General features: G+C 49.9%; 1 protein-coding gene across 6 annotated transcripts in view; it reads left to right on the top strand.

Moving 5' to 3' along the window:
• Nucleotides 1-10,863, top strand: part of KLHDC4 (kelch domain containing 4) — a 29,368-nt gene extending 18,505 nt beyond the window's left edge. For 5 of the 6 annotated variants that reach the window (XM_075433932.1, XM_075433933.1, XM_075433935.1 and 2 more), the window contains 5 exons: nt 4,631-4,712; nt 6,753-6,961; nt 8,318-8,720; nt 9,854-9,970; nt 10,265-10,863. In XM_075433932.1, the coding sequence (XP_075290047.1) occupies nt 4,631-4,712; nt 6,753-6,961; nt 8,318-8,720; nt 9,854-9,970; nt 10,265-10,440 (987 nt within the window). In that variant the 3' untranslated portion in view covers nt 10,441-10,863. The remainder of the gene's footprint in view (nt 1-4,630; nt 4,713-6,752; nt 6,962-8,317; nt 8,721-9,853; nt 9,971-10,264) is intronic. The other variant, XM_075433937.1, reaches the window with a different exon arrangement.
• Nucleotides 10,864-18,316: the final 7,453 nt, after the last annotated feature.

Below are 18,316 nucleotides of genomic sequence, written 5' to 3'. Positions count from 1 at the left end.
GATCGAGCTGCCCGTCCCCGGTCTGGTCAGCAGCTGTCGTGAGCCAGGAAGGCAGAAGCAGGGAGATTTGGGCCCTGCTCTGATTTGCTGAGCTTGCACGCAGAACTGAGCGTGGAGGGTCAGTTCTCAGTAAAGTCTGTCGGTCCAGGCCGTGTTGCAGAATTCCCTTGATGTGATCTGAATAAGAAAGTCTTTCATGGCTGTGGAAGCGGTGGCAGGAAGGATCAAGTGACTTGTCTAAGGCACTCCAGTGCTTGTGGACAGAGCCAGGACAAGAACCTTGGTACCCAGGCGTGCCTTTGCCTGTGCCAGCCACTAGATTTTGCTCTCCAAAAGGTGAACAACTGGGATGCAAAGGGTGAAAAAGGAGCTTTACAGCCCTGAGCGTGACTAACTTGAGATATTGGGGCACAAATTGACAAGAGCATGCCTGATGCTTTAAAATGCACGATTCTTAGCACAGCCGTGTCCCTGTGTTCATCTGTTTCATCTTCAGCCTAGAAATAATAAAAGCACCTTCTGCAATCCCTCGCAGACGGAGACGTTGTGGGTGTTGTCAGCTCTGCCTAAAATGTACCTCGAAATCCTGCAAGGAGCTCACACTTGCTCTCCTGCTGATCTTAAAGATGTCCTCGCCCGTTTCTCATGCTGGGGATGGGGCTTGCTGCAGCAAGCTGCATTTTTGGCTCTATAAAGCAGTGAGACCTCTCTATTGCTAGGCAACGTGAGCACACTGTGCCTGGCTGGCACAGCGAAGGCAGCCGGGAGGTGTTGGAGGCTGAAGCTGCTCCACCTTGCAGGTGCAAGCAGCCTGCACGCTGCAGGAGGGCTGGAGTTACATGTGGGCAAGGCTTTTGGATGCCAAATAAGCCTAGTGTGTGGGATTGGGTTTTTTTTGGTTTTGAGGTGTTTTTTTTAGTGGTGAGCTTTGCAAAGCTGCGTTGGATTCTGCTGGGAGATTGCTTGTGGCGGGGCTGAAGTGTTTGCCTGAATTGGAAGGTCTGGTGGGACTGGTTCCCTCTCTAGTTCTGCCTGCTAAGGGCTTCTGCTAATTGGATGTATTTTGCCACTGCTGATCTCTTTTATCAGACGTGTTTAGCGTGTTATACATGGGGAATCCTGATTCCCCTTCTTCTCAAGAACAGCTCTCTGTGCCTCGGTTTCCTTACCCTCTGAAGGGTGATAAACAAGCATCTTGCTGTCTGTCAGTGGAGCTAGGGCTTTTTTAGCTAAAGCCTGTGAAGCTCTTGTAACTTGCTTCTGTACCTGTATGTGCAAACGATACGCTGTGGGTATCCAGGCCAGTTTTGTGCTTGAAAGCAAACACCTGGAACTTCGAGGCAAGAAGGACAGTGGGGGGAACAGAAGCATCTTGTGAGTGGCGGAGCGATTTGCTCAGAGCCAGCGGGTGTCCTGCGAGGGGGCTGATCTCTCCAGTAGCAGTGTGCTGCTTGCTGGTGAAGTGGCTGCTGTTGAGCCAGTGTCAGCTGGGGAGAACAGGCATCTCTGACAACAACTAACTAACTCCCACTCCGCCTCATTGGGGTTTTCTCAGCCCAAGAAGCTTTGTCATGTTGCATATGCAGCGTGTTTACTACAGGGAGCTGTGTGGTTTTCAGGAGAGAAATAAGGCAGTTATTCTACGCAGCTTGTATGATAGAGGAGCTAACTGCTCTCTTGGTATTTGTTATTTCCCCTTTTTTTGTGCAGACAGTGCACATCTTACTGTGCTCCTCTACTTTTCAGCCTCTGTGTCCCCTGCACGTATGAATATGTGCTCTTAGCATTGAAGGACAAACTGCAGCCTACCTGGGACTGGGGAGGAAATAACCACCATTTCTGTTACCATTAGCAGAGAGCACGTCACAGTCACTGGGGTGCACTTCAGTGCTAGAAGGTGTGAAGCCTCCTGCCCGTCTGTCTCTCTCCCTCCCTCTCCTCTGCCCATCCATCCCTGACAGCTGTTTGCTCGGGTGAGGCTTGGAAGGGTGTTTGAGGTGAGGGACAGACTGAAAAGGCTGCTGTATCTCAGCTGTCCGCAGTCTGCAGCTCGTTCGTGACTTCTGCTGCTCTAGACCTGTGTGACAGAGACAACAAAGTGTGACATTGCCAGAGCGTGGCACTTGCTTGGCACAGTGACTCACAGCCTTTTGAACTTGAGAGCTGCTGCTGTAGATGCCACAGTACATGCACCACCAGGCTATGAATTGGTGTACTCGATACTCAACAGCCAGCACCTCTCCTAGAAGGCGTTTCTTTCCCTTCCTGCCCTGACAGCTCTCTCTCAAGGGTCTGTTCAAAGTGGGCAGCTCCCAGCCCCTCCAACCGTGTCTCCAGCCCCAGAGCTCCTCTAGCTATGCCTCAGAACCACTCACCAATGCAATAATTTGTCTTGCTTGTTTTCCATGTGCTGAAGAACTGGCAGTGGCCAGAGGAGTCATCACCGTATAACCTCTTACTCAGAAAATAGGACTGTCACCGATGCTTCTTCCTACAGGCTTCCTGTCCCTTGCGTGCCTGATGTTCAGTTGCTCGAGGGCAGTAGGTGGAATAGTGCAGCTGTTGACTTCATTGAAGTGATTGCACAGAAGAGGATCTCTCCAGCGTAGACATCCTGTCTTGAAGAGCATGTGTCTTTCAGTTCGCTAACGGGCGTGCTTAGGTGCATGTGGAGAGCAAGATGACACGTCAGCCACAGCCCCAAACAAACAAATTTCCCAAGACAGCCCTACAGGCAGTCCCTGGTCCTTGAGTTAACTGAAGCTTCCCGTTCGCTGCACTGCGAGCAGAGTTCTCCTGTTTCCTCCGGCACTTCGTTATCAGCCTTCCCCGGGGCTTTTCAGCATCATCCAAGTCACAGCGTTGTTGTGCAGTGCCTCAGTCACGCTTTGTTTCCCTTTCCTCTCTTCTGCCTTTCTAAAAATTGAATACTGTTCGTATGGATCGGATACCAGCCCATGTAGTAACAAAACCTGTCATTATTGCAGTACAGAATGGTTGGGGTTGGCAGGGCCCTCTGTGGGTCACCCAGCCCAGCCCCCTGCCCAAGCAGGGTCACCCAGAGCAGGCTGCACAGGACCTTGTCCAGGCAGGGCTGGAATATCTCCAGAGAAGGAGACTCCACAGCCTCCCTTGGCAGCCTGGGCCAGGGCTCCGTCACCCTCAGAGGGAAGAAGTTCTTCCTCGTGTTCAGCTGGAGCTTCCTCTGCTTCAGTTTGTGCCCGTTGCCCCTTGTCCTGTCGCTGCAGTAGTAAAACTTGCCAAGTGCAAGGCACAGAGGTGCAGCAGGAACAGGACAGCACCGTGACGGTGTGCCTTCAGGTGCAGCCAAGCCCTGCTTGTCTTCCCGAGGACTGGACCCAGCCCTCCTAGCTTCTGCTGGGATCCACTGCCTGCATCCTGGCAGAGTTACACAGCATAGCAATGCCATTGCCCCCAGGAGAAAGGGATTGCAAGGAAGTAGGAGCTCTGCATGAAGGGATGGGTGGATGATGACATTGTTAAAAGACCTCCTGCAGTGGTGTTGCATAGTGCTGCTTTCAAACGCTGCACGTTGCTGTGAGCATTGGAGCACAGGGGCTTACAGTGAAAGGAGCAAGGGAAAATCGCATTTACAGTGATGCATTTAACTGCTTCAGCTGAGGCTTGATGCTGCTCTCGCTGGGGTCTTGCTGTTGCCTTTGGTAGGGGTGGAAGTGGGGCTTCTGTTCTGTTCCTGTTTGGGAGAAAAAACATTGCTCGTGGCTCTGTGGGGTCCGGAATGCTAAAAATGACAGCTGCCATCAGGCTGTGGTGCAGAGAGCGAGCTGTCACCTCTGCCTCTCCTCTAGTGGGATGGGGATGGGGGGTGGCAGGGACTGGAAGTGTGTGTGCTAGGCACAGATCTGTACTTAAACTTGGGCCTAGCAAATGATACAGCACAGATGCTCTGAGCTGCTGCTCAGCATTCAAGGGCAGAATCCCAGAGGGCCTTGAAAGCCCTGTGGAAAGTTGTCATCTGCCACTTCGGTGGAGCAGGTATCTGCTCTCTCTTAGAGCTAGAGAAGCAGAGGCACAGATGTTAAATTAGTCCCTGGAGAGCACCTGATACTGTCTGTGGCAGAATCAAAGGCAGGACCTTGGGTCTCCTGTTTCCTTGGTGCTGCCTGTCCTTGCTCCCTTCTGCAAAACAATCAGTTTTAATCCCTCGTGACAACTTATTTCTCTTTTCTGAGTGCCAAAATTCCTGCTCTTAAACTGCATCCCGTAGTCTTCCTACGGCCACAAGTCCCAGGATCTGTGCTGCAGCCTGGCAAGCCCTGCCTGGCTGTCACAGGCAGAAGCTGGTTGTGGCTCGTTGCGGGAAGTGGCCCTGGTTTGAGCACTGTGGGTGTGAGCTGCCCGACGCCCCAGAGCCACAGCGTGACTACTGTGTGGCTTCTCCTTGTCCAGTCGCAGCGTTTGCTTGCAGAGCACAGGAGTGTACGGAGTCAGGCTGTGATTAGGCTTTGCTGTGGGGTGGTGAGTTCAGAATGGCACACACTGCCGTTCTGGCGTGGGTGACTTTCTAGGCCTTGAAACGTTGGACCTCCTGTGTTTTGGGCCACTGAAACTGTTTCACTGAGCTTCGCTGTCTTTGCCTTCTCTGCAGAGAATTAAGAAAGATGTTGACAAAGGCACCCTGCATACAGATATGTTCCTGCTGAAGGCTGAAGGTGCAGGCAAGGAGGAAGGTAAGCGGTTGCCGCAGCTAGGAGGGCTGTGCTGGAAGTGATGCTGCAGGGCTGTGAATGCAAATCCTCTCTCTTCCTTTGAAAAACAGACCAAAAAACCCCAAGCCTAGAACAAAATTTCCGTTTTAATGAAAAGCGCTGTGCCCCAGTGTTTGCTTTGGGGCTAAAGACAGCAGATGAGTTGATTTAAATATTTCTGCTTCCCAGGGGTAGCTAAGTGCATTTGTGTGACTCTAGCTTAAAAAGAAAGGGGCTAGAGTGAAGGAAACAGCAGTTGCAGGGGGATATTGGAGGAATTATGTTTTCCTTTTTTGTTTACATGTACTGGAGAAGTAAAGACAGGCCATCACATGCAGGCAGAATTCCTCGCTGCTGCACTCTGCAAAGGGAAATGGGAAGAATGGGAAGTAGGTGCTTGTTGCTGCCGTGGACTGCACGCTGCACAGCAGTTCTGTCCCCTTCTTGCACTCCATTTTACAGCCTGAAAAGATGAGGCTCTGTCTGCTTTGCTGAGCAAAGCTTTCTGGTTAGCCAAGGGCTGTAAGGAGTCGTGATTCTCAGCTCCAGGTGACCTGATCTCAGAGCTAAGGTAAATGGTAGCTCTGACACAGTGAAACACCGGGGGATTGGAGCTGGTTGAGAAGCTGGCAGAGCTCTGGAGGAAGGTTGGGGTATACTTTTTGTCAGACAGTCACTTCTAGCTCACAGCATCATCTATGTTGACACCTCCTAGTTGGTCCTGGAGTAGTCTGAGATGGAGTGGAGGGTCTCCAGGCTCCTTGCATAATTATGTGTGAGGCTCTGGCCTGCATAGGCAGCTTCAGGAAAAACGGCAAGAAAAGATTTTTAGGGATTTTTGTTCTGTTTTGTTAATGTGTGGGAGGGAATTAAAACAACATTTTGAAATTCCTGTTGTCTGGGACATTTTGATCACTGCTCTTCTGTTTCACAACAGAATATCTTTGGGATTCCGGATTTTTCTACACTGGAAATTCCTGTTTTGACAAACTCCATTTGGTAGTGGTGGCTCACTCATAGACTCGTAAGAGAGAAGATAGGGCTGTGATCTCATGAGATTACCTAGTGCAGGGATGTTACCAAGAGTGTTTTTTTGATTGGCTAGTTGTTTTATCTGTGAATGTCCCCAGAAACAGGAATTCCATCACTTTCCTTAGGAGAGAGTGTATTTTGTCCTTGGCTCAGGGGATGGGACAGTCGTCTTTGAGCTGAATTTCTAAAATGTTAAAATCGTGATTGATTTCTTTAAACCTGACTGACTGAAAGTGGGATTTGGGGAGGAAGGTTGGTCGCATATACTGTCTGGATGCCAGACACAGGTTGTGTTATGTCCTGTTTATGGTTTGTCTTGTTGAAATTGTGGTTCCTTCGGAACCACCGTGCCTGGCCAGTGCATATGCTTCTCACACCCTGCATTTTAGGCATTTGCTCTAAATCCAGAGTAGAAAGGATTGGAGCAAAAGTGGAGGGTTTAGAGCACAAACCTTCTCCTGCTGCTGAGCCCTTTTTTAAAGTATGGTTGGGTCTCCTTACAATGAACTGTACTTATTCTTGGGGTTAAGGCAGTGGTGCAAGTGGGCAGACAAGCTGCTGTAGTAGAAGGGTGCTGCGGAGAGAATTGATGTGGCGTGGGCTCCATGAGATGACTGAGGTACATTTCCTTGGTTCTCGAAGGCTGTATACTGTCAGTCCTTGTTTAAACTCCACCCTCCTGCAAAGGTGTATGCACCTTTCAAGAGGCTCCTTGCCCCAGAAAGCACACCTGAAGATAGCTCTCTGTGTTTGCTTTTGCTGAAGACACAACAGCTTTCTAAGGGTTGAAGGGATGCGCAGATCAGCTGCATGATTGAAGTGGACGTGCAAGTGGTTCTGATTAACCTCATTGTTGAAGCCATACTGTGCAGTTCTGAGAATGTCCAGAATGGGTCACTGAGTTACTTGCTGGAGTACTGAAGGGTCTTGGAAGATAGGAGAACGATCAGGATTCTCCTTTGCTGATCCTTTGCTTTTGTCCATTACCAGACAAGTGGGCATGGAGTCGGCTCAACCCATCTGGAGTGAAACCCACTCCCAGGTCTGGCTTCTCCGTGGCAATTGGTCCCAATAACCGCTCCCTTCTGTTCGGAGGCGTGCATGATGAAGAGGAGGAAGAGAGCATTGAAGGGGACTTCTTCAACGACATTTATTTCTATGACATCGGGAAAAACCGCTGGTTTCCTGGACAGCTAAAGGTTTGATTTTAAAAACAACACAGAAATATTCAGTTCATTCTCCTTGATCATCCTGACACATGTCCTTTGGGCCTTTTTTGGCCTCATACAGCTTTCTTGCAGTGTGGAGCAAGCGTCTACTTCTAATAACTCGGGGTGCTCCAGAAGCTGAGCCCCCAGGTGTGGGTGCTGCTTTGATCTATGACCCACTGATTGTGAAGAGGGGGAGAGACTGTATAAATGAAGCTGGGGATGTGAAACTCTAGCAGGTTTTTGCTGCCAGACCAACTGAATTCCTTAACTTTATGCTGCCCCTCTCCTTCCCTGCCACGCAGCTCCTTGTGCTCTGCATGCCAGGCTTCCACAGCATGATGCAGGCTGTCACCCTTCTGGGGAGACAGGAGGCCTGTGAGCCCTGATGGTTGGGTGCAAAGCAGGAGTGGTTCAGGAGGCAATCCCCTTCCTCCAGGAGTCAGGCTGCGTGCACCAGGTTGTTGTAGAATGCCACATGAAAGCAGCATGAAAACATGGTGTTTTACTGGAGGCCAGCTCCAGGTCAGGGGTGTAAGTCTGACATGAGGTAGTTCAGTAAAGCTACCGTGAAAAGATGTTGTGTTGCGCTGGGATCAAAAAACCTCCCTCTTTTGCCCAGTGTTGAGCTACTAGAAGAGATGAAATATTAACCTTGGCTCATAAGAACTTCAGAAATGTGGCTCTAAGCTCAGATCTTTGATTTTATTTGACCCACTCTCAAGGGGGAAGTGAGGTGCAAATGACCTGGTTGAACTTCCTTCTTTCCACCCCCCCTGTTTCTGGCTTTGTTCTCAAAAGGAGGAGTCAATCACATAATAACACACAAACATGCACTCAGGTGTTTGCTTTTGCCTGCCTAGCTGACAGTTTTCCAGCCCTTTCATACAGTACTTCAAAGACCTGGAGTGCTTCCTGGTAATGCACTGTAATTTAGCACCCAGCAATTGTTTTGATTTCGCAAAATGGTGGGTTATTTTCTCTTGCTCCTGTCACAGAGTAGTGGACTGTGTGTGTAGTTGTGTGTACCTCCAAGACAGAGAGTGAAAAAGCTGTTTGCTGCCTCTTCAGCACATGCTGCTGTTAATAGAGGAAGCAAATCCATGCCATAGGTTCTCCAGGAGTTTCATTGCTGCTTGTTTTATGGCTGGTAGAAGTTCGTGCTGAGTGGGAGGTTGCACCTATCACTTGAGACTTACAATCATAGTGAAAAACAATTGAAAAACAATTGAATTCTCCCCCCTCCCTCCCAGCAGCATCCATAGTATTTTTATTCACTGCTGTATATGCTATTAGGTGCACACAGTTCACACACGGTCTCCTTCTGTTCCTTCTTCCTGTTAACAGGGACCAAAATCAGAGAAGAGGAAGCGGAGACGTGGCAGACAAGCTGAGGCAGAGGATGCTGGAGATGAGGAGATGGAGAAGCAACCTCCACAGGGCCCGGTGGAGGTAGTCAAAGAGGTGGTGGCAGAAGATGGGACTGTCATGACAATCAAGCAGGTGATCTCTGGACCTGCAGAAGAGAAGGATAGGTCTGAATCAGAGGAGGAGGAGGAAGGTGAAGCCTTGGGCCAGCAAGTGGAGCCATGCCCACGTTCGAATGCCATGTTGGCGGTGAAGCATGGGGTTCTTTATGTGTACGGGGGAATGTTTGAGGTGGGCGATCGCCAGTTCACCCTCAGTGACCTCTACAGCATCGACCTACACAAGATGGAAGAATGGAAGGTGCTAGTGGAGATGGATCCAAGTAAGCTTTGATGGTGGGATCTCTCTCTCTGCCATTAGTGTAGCAATGCTACCCTAGGGGAACAAAGCCACAGCTATGGTGCTTTCTCAAGGGGTGGTGATGAGCCTTTGAGTACTACTTTTTCCTGGACAGGAAAATAGCTTGGGAGTATGCGCCATGAAGTGTCTTGCGGTCACCGTCGCTGCAGAAAGCTGTCTGGTCCAGAGCTTTGTGATTACTGTAGACAGTGAGCTCTCCTCTGTCTGCTTTGAAAACCAAGACATGTAAACAGAGCAGCTTTGTTCACTGGTGGCAGGTTCTGGCCTGGGAGCTCCTGCTATGCCATGCTTGTCCTCTCAGCAGAGGACAGGGATGTATGCTCTTGCCTGTCCTCACCTTCTCAGGGCAGTGAGAGTCTTGGGTACTGCAAAGCATGTGGGTTAGCTAGGGCTCTCTCTTCGTACCTGCAACATGTAGTATATTTGTTGTGTGCTCCAAATACCCTGCTGGGCTGTTCCCAGGCTAGGAAGGCTAGCTCAGGGGATGTGACAAGCACAGAAGTCAGTTCCCTGAATTCCTGGCTACATGGCTGTTACAGGAGTGTTCAGTAGTGTTGCAGAAAGCATTACCTTAGAGACCTCCGTGAAGGTGGATTTGATGGATTTTCTGCTCGTTATTGAAAGAAACTCTGGGTCTATCTTATGATCGAGTGACATATCTCTTATGGTAGTGGCTAAGTGATTCAGCCCAGGTCATGTGCTGGGCACTGTAGAGAGACACAAAAAGAGGGTGCCCCTGCCCTGGAAGCTCACAGTCTGCATATGCGTAACGGGCAGAGGGCAGAAAGGAAGGAGTCTTGTTCATGATCACGGAACTGTGAAGTGCTAGGGAGAGAGCTGACTCTTGCCAGCATCAGCACGAACAAGCTTTTCTTCCACAGCTGTTCTGTGCTGTTCACTTCTTCCTGACTCTGTCTCATCTCTTCCCACTGCTCCCCATCAGAGCCAGGCCCCGTAGAGTGGGTGGATCTGCGAGGGCAATGAATACAGCAGGGCATCCGTCTGACCTTGCCCTGGCGTCCTCCGTGACAGTTCTGGGTGTAGGAGTTGGAAACAGCTTGTTACTTATTTCTGCTATTTTCTTTCCCATCAAAGAAGCACAAGAATGGCTGGAGGAGTCGGAGTCGGATGAAGAGGAGGATGATATGGAAGGTGCAGAGGGAGGGGAAGAGGAAGAGAGCAGCTCTGAAGAGGAGAGTGAAGATGAGGGAGGTAATGATTAAGATGAGTGTTGTCTTCATACTAATCTAAAGTGGGTTTTAGCGCAGTACCTGCCAGCCTGGAAGGCCTCACTGGCATCCAGGTGAGTTTTCCAGCAAAAGCAAAGTTTTCATAGTATACTGCTCTCGGGGTGGAGGAGAGATTTCATTGGCTACTGATGGATTTTCAGGCTCTTACATTTAAACACATTAGCTGAAGAGTAATCTTGGCTGGATTGACACATGGAAGAGCAGATTGCCTTCATTAGCTGACGTCTCTCTCTGTCTTCCTCTCGTTGTGAACTAGGAGAGGAGCAGCACCCATCTGTTCAGCCTGGTGAGACGCATGCAGACTATCTGTCCAGGACGGAGCAGTATTGGATTAAGCTGGCCCGCAGCAACATGGGCCCGGATGCCAAGGAGAAGAAAGTGGTAAAAGTGGCACATGCCATGGCAAAAACTTTCTACGAAGATTCAGTCTAGATGTTGTTGAGGCTGTTCTGCGAGTGAAGAAACATGCTGGGAGCAGTGGTTAGCCCACTGAACTCAGCCCGCTGTGCCAGACAGTCGGCGTGTCTGGAAGGCGTCCGGGCACTCCAGTTTTTGCCTACTCTGTGGGTGCCTCGGGGCTGACCAGTCTCATACGCCTACTCAATTAATGCTCTGGATACGCTGTTGTTCTCTGGGAGGTTGTGGGAGGGTCTTGAGGAACAGAATTGCTGTCCAAGCACTCGTTCTGCTGAGGCTGGTGTATACAATACTGTCATATTTTTGTTCAAAAGTGGTTTTGAGTCTGTCAAGACAAACTGCACATTGTAATGGTTTGCTGGTCCCAAATTCCCTGCCCTGACTGGGGCCAGAACATGTCTCCAAGGGTTTCTACAATAAACTTGTTTGGTTACATCATCTTAGTTTTCTGAATTAATCCCATCCTAGCTTTTCTACTTCCTTTTCCCCTGCTGTGGAAGAGGGATTGCTGTTCCCGCTGTGAAATACGCAGGTAGTGGTCGTGAGATGTGCCAGCAGCCCTGCGATGTGGCTGCACTGTCTGGGGAAACCTGGGAATCCTTTCCCACCCTGTCTGTGTGAGAGCCGCTGCAACCGCCGATGCATGTAGAAGTCTCTTCCTCTTTAATGTTAGCTGTAGCAGCTTTTCCCTTTGCTTGTGGAATCTCCCAGTCCAGTTTCCCATGTTGGCCAAGAAAGCAGTTGTCCTACAAGTGAACTCTTTATGACCAGTGAAATGTCCTACCTTAAGACCTGATGGCGTGTGGAGGACAGGAGGGAGTGGGCTGATGCTCTCAAAGGATTTATTTTTTTTTTTACCCCTGCTTCTTCCTGACTCAGCCCCTCTCCTGAAGGCATCGCTTTCTTTCCAGCAGAGTTGTGCTGTGGTCCATAGGGACAACAGATGGAATACAAATGTGTCTGTTGCAGCAAACAAGTGATGACTTGAGTTAACACCAGAAGGCACTGGCTGTCCTTGTGCAGAGAAATCCAGGGTGCCGCGGGTATTGTTTTGGCAGGGGCATCACCAGGGAACCAGCTCTCAGGGGAGCAGTGCTAGGTTCTGCAAGGCTAATTAGAATGTAATAAAGATTAAATAGAGCAGGCTACCAGTGTGATTGAATTGTCAAGATAAAAACATGTTTGATAGGGAGGTACCTTCCATGCAAAATAACAGGTGAGAGGTGAAAGCAAACCGTTTACTGATAACCTAGGAAGGAATCGTAGTGCTGGTTTGGCTCACAGTGTCAGCAGCCCTGTTGGCCTGTTGCTTGGGTTGGTTTGCAATACCTTGATCTCGCTGACGTTCGATCCTTTGTGCGTGTATGATGTCCGTGGTTTTCTGTGCAAAGTTTTAGGGAATCTGCCACTGAGTTCCATTTGCAGGTTTTGTTTTTGTTATTTATTTATTTCTGAAAAATAGTAGTTTTAAAATCATGGCATCTGTGCACAGGTCTCCATTCCAAAGGCCCAGACAGACAGGGGAGAACACACTTTTTGCCAGATGTACTTAATCGTTTTTTTGCCTTTTCAAATACAGATATAGACCCGGTTTTTCCCTGAGCTGAAGCCGGGTTGCAGCAGTGCCAAGGATGAAGGGTAATTTTGTACGCTGTTACTGCAGCCGCAGGAAGATTCTCCCTCCCCCATCCCCAGTAGAGAGGCTGTTGGATGAGGAACTAGGTGCATCGGATGAGCTGGAGTGTGTGCGTCGATAATCTGAGGTTTTTTCCTTTCATCTTTTCCTCAAGGGCTCTGGAACGTAGTCCTGGTTGTGCTGTGTGCCAAGCTAGGTATGACTGGAGAAGGCCTAGACTGGAAGAGACACATTTCCAAGGAACCCGTGAGTCGGGATAGGCCAACGGTCCTGCTCCTGCGAGCGACACAGCAGCGTGTTCGGCCTCCTGCGGGGAGCACGCTGCCTGCCTCACGGAGCTGGGGGAGAGGAGGCTTTGGGGCTGGGTTGCACGGGACATGTTGCTTCCCAGTGTTGTCATTGCTCTGCTGGGAGGTTGGGTTGACCTGGGTGTTCAGCTTGGTTCAGTTCCTCCCAGAGCCAGGGTTTTGGATGAGCCAGCATAGGCTGTGGCTGGTCGTATGGCTTGGTTCAGGAGGCTCTGGTGGCCATCCGTAGGTTGTATGATGAGAGGAGGTTTCCATGGCAAAGTGTCCTGGCCTAAAAATTGAGGCTTAGTTGTCAGCTCTGACAAAACGGGGCTGTGGCACTGCAACTGGAACAGCCTGCGTGGGGACTGAAACCCACACAGCGTCCGTTCTCACTGGAGCGTTTGCAGCCGTTGGGCTTGAGACAGAAGTTAGTTCTGGTGCATCTGCAGCCTGGACAAGACAACTGCAGCGTTCCGTCAAGCCCTGCAGCCAGCAGCAGCTGGAACATCTGTCTGGCCGCCCCGGCCCATCTCTTGGTGGTGTGACTGTGGAAGCCTTGGAAGCTGTCACGTGTTGGTTGAGCAAATGAAACCTCTGAGAAAAGGTAAAACTTCTCACCTAAGCAGGGATGACTGATTATTACTACTACATTAAGTGCCTGCAGAGGAGGTCTGACTGTGATGGGCTCCGCCATGGTGTTAGGAAACGCAAGCTGTGATAATTTGATATCAAACTGTGACGGTACCTGGCTCCTCTGAGCACTGGCTGAAAGCCCACTGAAGCCTGTTCAGGGCTGCTGGATCGGATATCTGGTCATTTTTTTTTATTGGGTCCAAAAGTACCTTGAAGTGGAAGGTAAGTATTTTGCAGGCAGACACATCGGTGAAGGGGCTTGCCTAAAATGATACCCAAGAGCAGAGCCAGGGCTCCAGCTTGGTGGAAAACTAGGAACTGAGAAACTCCAGCAGTGTCCATCATAAGAGTAGTTATTGTTGTCTGACACGTACAGAGAACAGCCAGTATTTTTTTTTAATGTATGAATGCCCAGATAAAATTCAATTATTCCTTTGGCATCCATCAGACCGTTGCTTTTACCCATCTCATTCGAAAGGGATGAACTTATAAACATTTACATAGGAGAAAGAGACCTCGGTATATCTGGAAACAATCAAGCTGTTGGGTTTTTTTCCAGCTAAAAGGCAAGGCTGAAAGTAACTTTTTGACTCCTCGAGGAAAATGTATTCAGTAATCCCTTTTCTTTGGGCCACACACACTGTAATTGCACTGTAAGTAACACAGTGAAATTGGATTTTTCTGTTACGTTTACATGCACGGCTAGGGAGGGAAAAAAGAGAATGAAGGAGACTGCCAGCCAAAGTGCATTTGACTTTAGGGGTTGCACAAAAAAGGCTAGAGTAGAAGGTTAGTGGTTTCCTGTCCAACTCCAGCTTAGCTTTTAACACATGGGATCGCTTCTCCCCCATGTCAGTGTGTGTGTTGTGGTGTGATGAGCGTGGAAGCGAATGAACCTGGCTGTGGAGTTTATCAGAGAGCAGTCAGGGTAGTTGGGCTGACCCAGAGAGAAATGCCGTTTGTAGATGGAAAGACCGTTCTAGCATCTCTGCTCAGGGGATTTTGCTAGCTGTAAGACGTAGTTCAGTCACGCCACGTTGCTGGTCTTGCAGTGCTGCCTGCCTGCTGCGGTAGCTGATGGAGATAAACCAGTCCCAAGCTCTTCTGCTGGCAAATTGCTTGTTTGTCGAGCTTGTCGTGCTCGGCACGCGCTGGGCTGATCCCGTACGTCCTCATTTGTCTTGGACAGAATCTGGGTTCGTTCACTGTCTGTTTCCTATCGGCAAAACTTCTGCTTTCATGCTCCAGCACCACCATGGGTGGGTCCAACCAGAACTAAACAGCCCTGAGCACGTTGTGTCTGTCAGCAAGACAGAAAGGCTGAAGACACACAGGTTTTTACAAAAGCAGGTCTCCAAGGGATGGGGAGTGGGAACGGGAGCAGATCAAACGCTGTAGCTGCTGCTGGGAGACAGCTGTTGGCCCAACAGCTGCGGCATCCCTCGTCGCTAACCCACGGGGACCGAACATCACAGACGGATGAGGAGAGAGCTCTGAAACGTGCTCCACGCTGAAGGGGTTGGGGAGCTGCACTCTTACTGCTTTCAGGAGTGATTCTCACAGCTTGCCCCTCCAACAAGACCAAACTCCTGATACCAAAATGCAGCTGCTGCTGGGACGCAGGCAGCTGCCTCTGTGGAGGAGGTAAGGGGATGGAAGTTGGTGTTCTTACTGTGGTTAAACGGGTCTGTAAGAGAGCCTCAGTGCTGTTAATAGTGTACCCAAATTGGGGAAAGAAGGAAATGGGCAGATGATAAGGATTGTGAGCCTACTAGGCAGCAGTGTAGTGGAAGAAATGACACCTGTGCATGAATGTGAGCCTCTCTGAAGCTGATCTTCTACTGACACCTCCAGATGGGGAATGTGCAACCCACCACAGGCATTTCTGGGCCATCCATCCGACAAAAACCTTTGGGCAACGCTCAGCAGCTCTCAACATCTAGAAAGTGACATTTCCTTTAACATTATGGAGCGTGGCCTCTAAGACGCCTCAGATGAAGGGACACAGCTCAGGATGTATTCAAGTTACGTGTTCAGACCTTTGGACGCCGATTAGTAGCCATGGGGGTTCGTCGCCTGTTGAAGCTCCCTGGCTCGGCACGGTAGTTAGGTGATCACACATGCCCTGGAAAAACAGGTTGGTGGTAGTGCTGGAGCTAAGTGCCTGTGGGTTAATCTTAGCTCAAACAGACCGGTAAAGGAACTCACGAGCTCGACATGGCTCTGAGGGAAGCATAGTCTTGGTGGATCTGTTATTCAAAGGCATGTTGTCTAGTTCTTGCTGTACTCAGAGCCTTGCCATGAAGGTCAGTGATGGGCAACAACATGACTGATGCAGTTCATTTAGGGGCTGTGCAAGGAGTTGACCCCTTTCCCTACACCAGGAAAACTTCCCACCATGTCAAGAGCCTGCGAAGCCCACCTTCTGTGGGAGCGATTGACCCACATGCAGCAAAGCTGTGCAGCACGGGCGGGAGATCTCATCTGGAGTACTGTGTCCAGTTCTGGGCTCCCCAGTTCAAGAAAGATGAAGAGCTACTGGAGAGAGTCCAGCGCAGGGCTACGAGGATGAGGAGGGGACTGGAGCATCTCCCCTACGAGGAGAGGTTGAGGGAACTGGGCTTATTCAGCCTGGAGAAGAGAAGGCTGAGAGGGGACCTTATAAATGCCTACAAATATTTGCAGGGTGGGTGTCAGGAGGATGGGGCCAAGCTCTTTCCAGTGGTGCCCAGTGACAGGACAAGGGGCAATGGGCACAAACTGAGGCACAGGAAGTTCCGTCTGAACACGAGGAAGAACTTCTTCCCTCTGAGGGTGACGGAGCCCTGGCACAGGCTGCCCAGGGAGGCTGTGGAGTCTCCTTCTCTGGAGATATTCAAGACCCGCCTGGACAAGGTCCTGTGCAGCCTGCTGTAGGTGACCCTGCTTCAGCAGGGGGGTTGGACTAGATGACCCACAGAGGTCCCTTCCAACCCCTACTATTCTGTGATTCTGTGATTCTGTGAGATCCAGTCCGGTCTGTGCTCTGTGCTGCTTTAGCACAAAGCTCTGAAGACAACCTCACCCTATGACAGTTTTAAAAAATTCCTACTTTTCTATCCTCCCTTAACTTGCCAGAGCCTGTCAGGACATCTGATTAGTCCCTGGGTTTCAGTTAAGCCGTTCATCACTGATATGATTTTATTTCTCCTCTCGCCCCTCCCCTTCTGTTGCAGTCTGGATTTTTTATTTTTTTTCCCCAGCAGTACCGAGGCTTCATAACTCCACACGAGGTAAATAGATGCTGCAACAGCTCAGTATCTCTGAAAGATCAGGCCCTGGGGAGTCCCAGCGCGCTCGGAGAATCCAGGTCTCGGGTACAAGCACACCAGACGCCAGATGGGCTGGTGAGAAGCTGACGTGGCACGAGCAGGCGGAGGATTCTTGCATTCCTCCCTTCCTTGCCTTCCCCGAAGACGTGGTGTCGAACCAGCCCATCGCTCACACAGGTGGGGTCTGGCCGGAGGACGGGGGCGTCCCCGCGGAGGGGCACACGGCTTTTCCCCGATGGCTTCGCTGCGGTGGCAGGAGGTGGGCTGGCTCCCTGAGCCCCAGCCTCTCCTTGTGCTTCAGGTGCTGCTTGTTCCACTGTAGGAACATAAAAATACCATTGCAGCCTGAAAAAAAAAATGATATAAACCTTCAGCTGTTCGCAGGCATCTGTCAGTGTGGACATAAACCAGCAGGCATGGACAATTTACATAGATTTATATGCCACGACGACAGACGTTTTAATGTGCTGTAAGGTAGATACGCATGAATCCAGGGCTCATAAGACAGGGAAATAGACTGAATTACCTCTCTCTCTGGGCTACTTCTCAGGAATATTTTTGGCCTTGGGCAAATGTGAAAAGCCCAGAACAAAGATAAATTGCTCAGCTCCCCGTGATTATTAAAGGAATCATCATTTTTGAACACGTGGTTTGGGAGCCAGTTAATCTTAGTCTTGGGCTGTCTTTCATGCTGAACAAGCCTCAGCTCGATGGAGGCTTGGTCCTGTGGAACAGAGATGAAAAATCCGAGCCGCATTTGTGTCTGTACATAACTGCTGGTACGTGGGCAGGAGCAGGAATAACTAGTTGGTCAGCAGCGTGAAAAAGCTAGTCAGGAAATCTCTGGGACATTTGATTGATAATGAGAGGCATTTCTGTGCTGTGCTATGTCTATATCTAAATGTCGTGCTGTGTTTGCATGTGATTGTTTGACCGGCTCCTGGCGGGACCTTTGTGTCAAGCACTGGAACGTACAAAAAAGCTCCTTGAGAGTCTTTCCAAAGAGTTGCATCCAGAATTGCAAAGCACAGGGGATGAGTTCCTAGGGCTGCAATCACACCATGTCGATATTTGGTTCATTTCAAGTATGCAGCAGCCTTTCAAGAGTAAAAAAGTTGACGAAGGACCCAAAAGGAAAAAAAACAAAAAAAAGGAAGGGGTATGAAGATCATGCACAGTTACTGGAACTGTTACTGTGGAAAAAGAAAAAGTTCCTGGGGCCTCGCTGCCTTCAGTTTCCATTTACCCTGTCCACCCATAGCCCTCTGCCTGAAAAGGGAAAGGAAGACGAAGAGGAAGAAGAAGTGTGACAGGAGGGAATAAGACCATGTAAGGAAAAGAACTGAATTTAACTGGCACATGCTCTAATCCTTAGTTTATTTTTGGTTAAAAATATAGCAATCCAGTGCAGTGTAATAAGAAATCTGCTGAAAAGGTAGCAGAGAAACAGCTAAAACAGAAGCAAAGCAAAGCTGAGTCCACAAGTCAGGGCTGTACCCAACAACTCTTTATGTGAAATGCCGAGGAGGATCCTTTCCCTCCTCCCCCCCCATAGATCTGCAGAAGGGTTTCATCCCAACCTCGAGCTGCTGCCCCACGCGCACCCCTGCTCCCGTCCAACGGAGCTGCGGGGGGTGGAACTGAGGGGGGACTTTGGTCCCTGGATGTACCAGATCCCAAACGAGCCACGTGAAGCGTACCTGGTGGTGGTGGATCACCGGCAAAGCCGATCTCCACGGCGTGGGGAGGGGAGGAAACAGCACAGTCGTTTTTGAAAAGCGCGGGGACGTCGGCCGTTTCCAAGCAATGGAGCTAAGACCACGCTCTGGTGATGGGGACCATAACAGCTCAGAACGGGGATACGGCATCTTTAATGAGTATGCATATTATCAGTGGGGACAGGGGAGGGGAGAAAATCAAGGCAGGCATATTACAAAGATGGTATAAACAAACAAATTAAGTGACATAGGAAAAAAAAAAAGAAAAGAATACATCCTCAGAGGCTGCCATTGCCAATGATG

This window comes from Opisthocomus hoazin, chromosome 12 (assembly GCF_030867145.1).
Source record: "Opisthocomus hoazin isolate bOpiHoa1 chromosome 12, bOpiHoa1.hap1, whole genome shotgun sequence".
NCBI lineage: Eukaryota > Metazoa > Chordata > Aves > Opisthocomiformes > Opisthocomidae > Opisthocomus > Opisthocomus hoazin.
The sequence above is the reverse complement of the archived record's forward strand: the minus strand, read 5'-3'. Positions and strand labels throughout refer to the sequence as shown.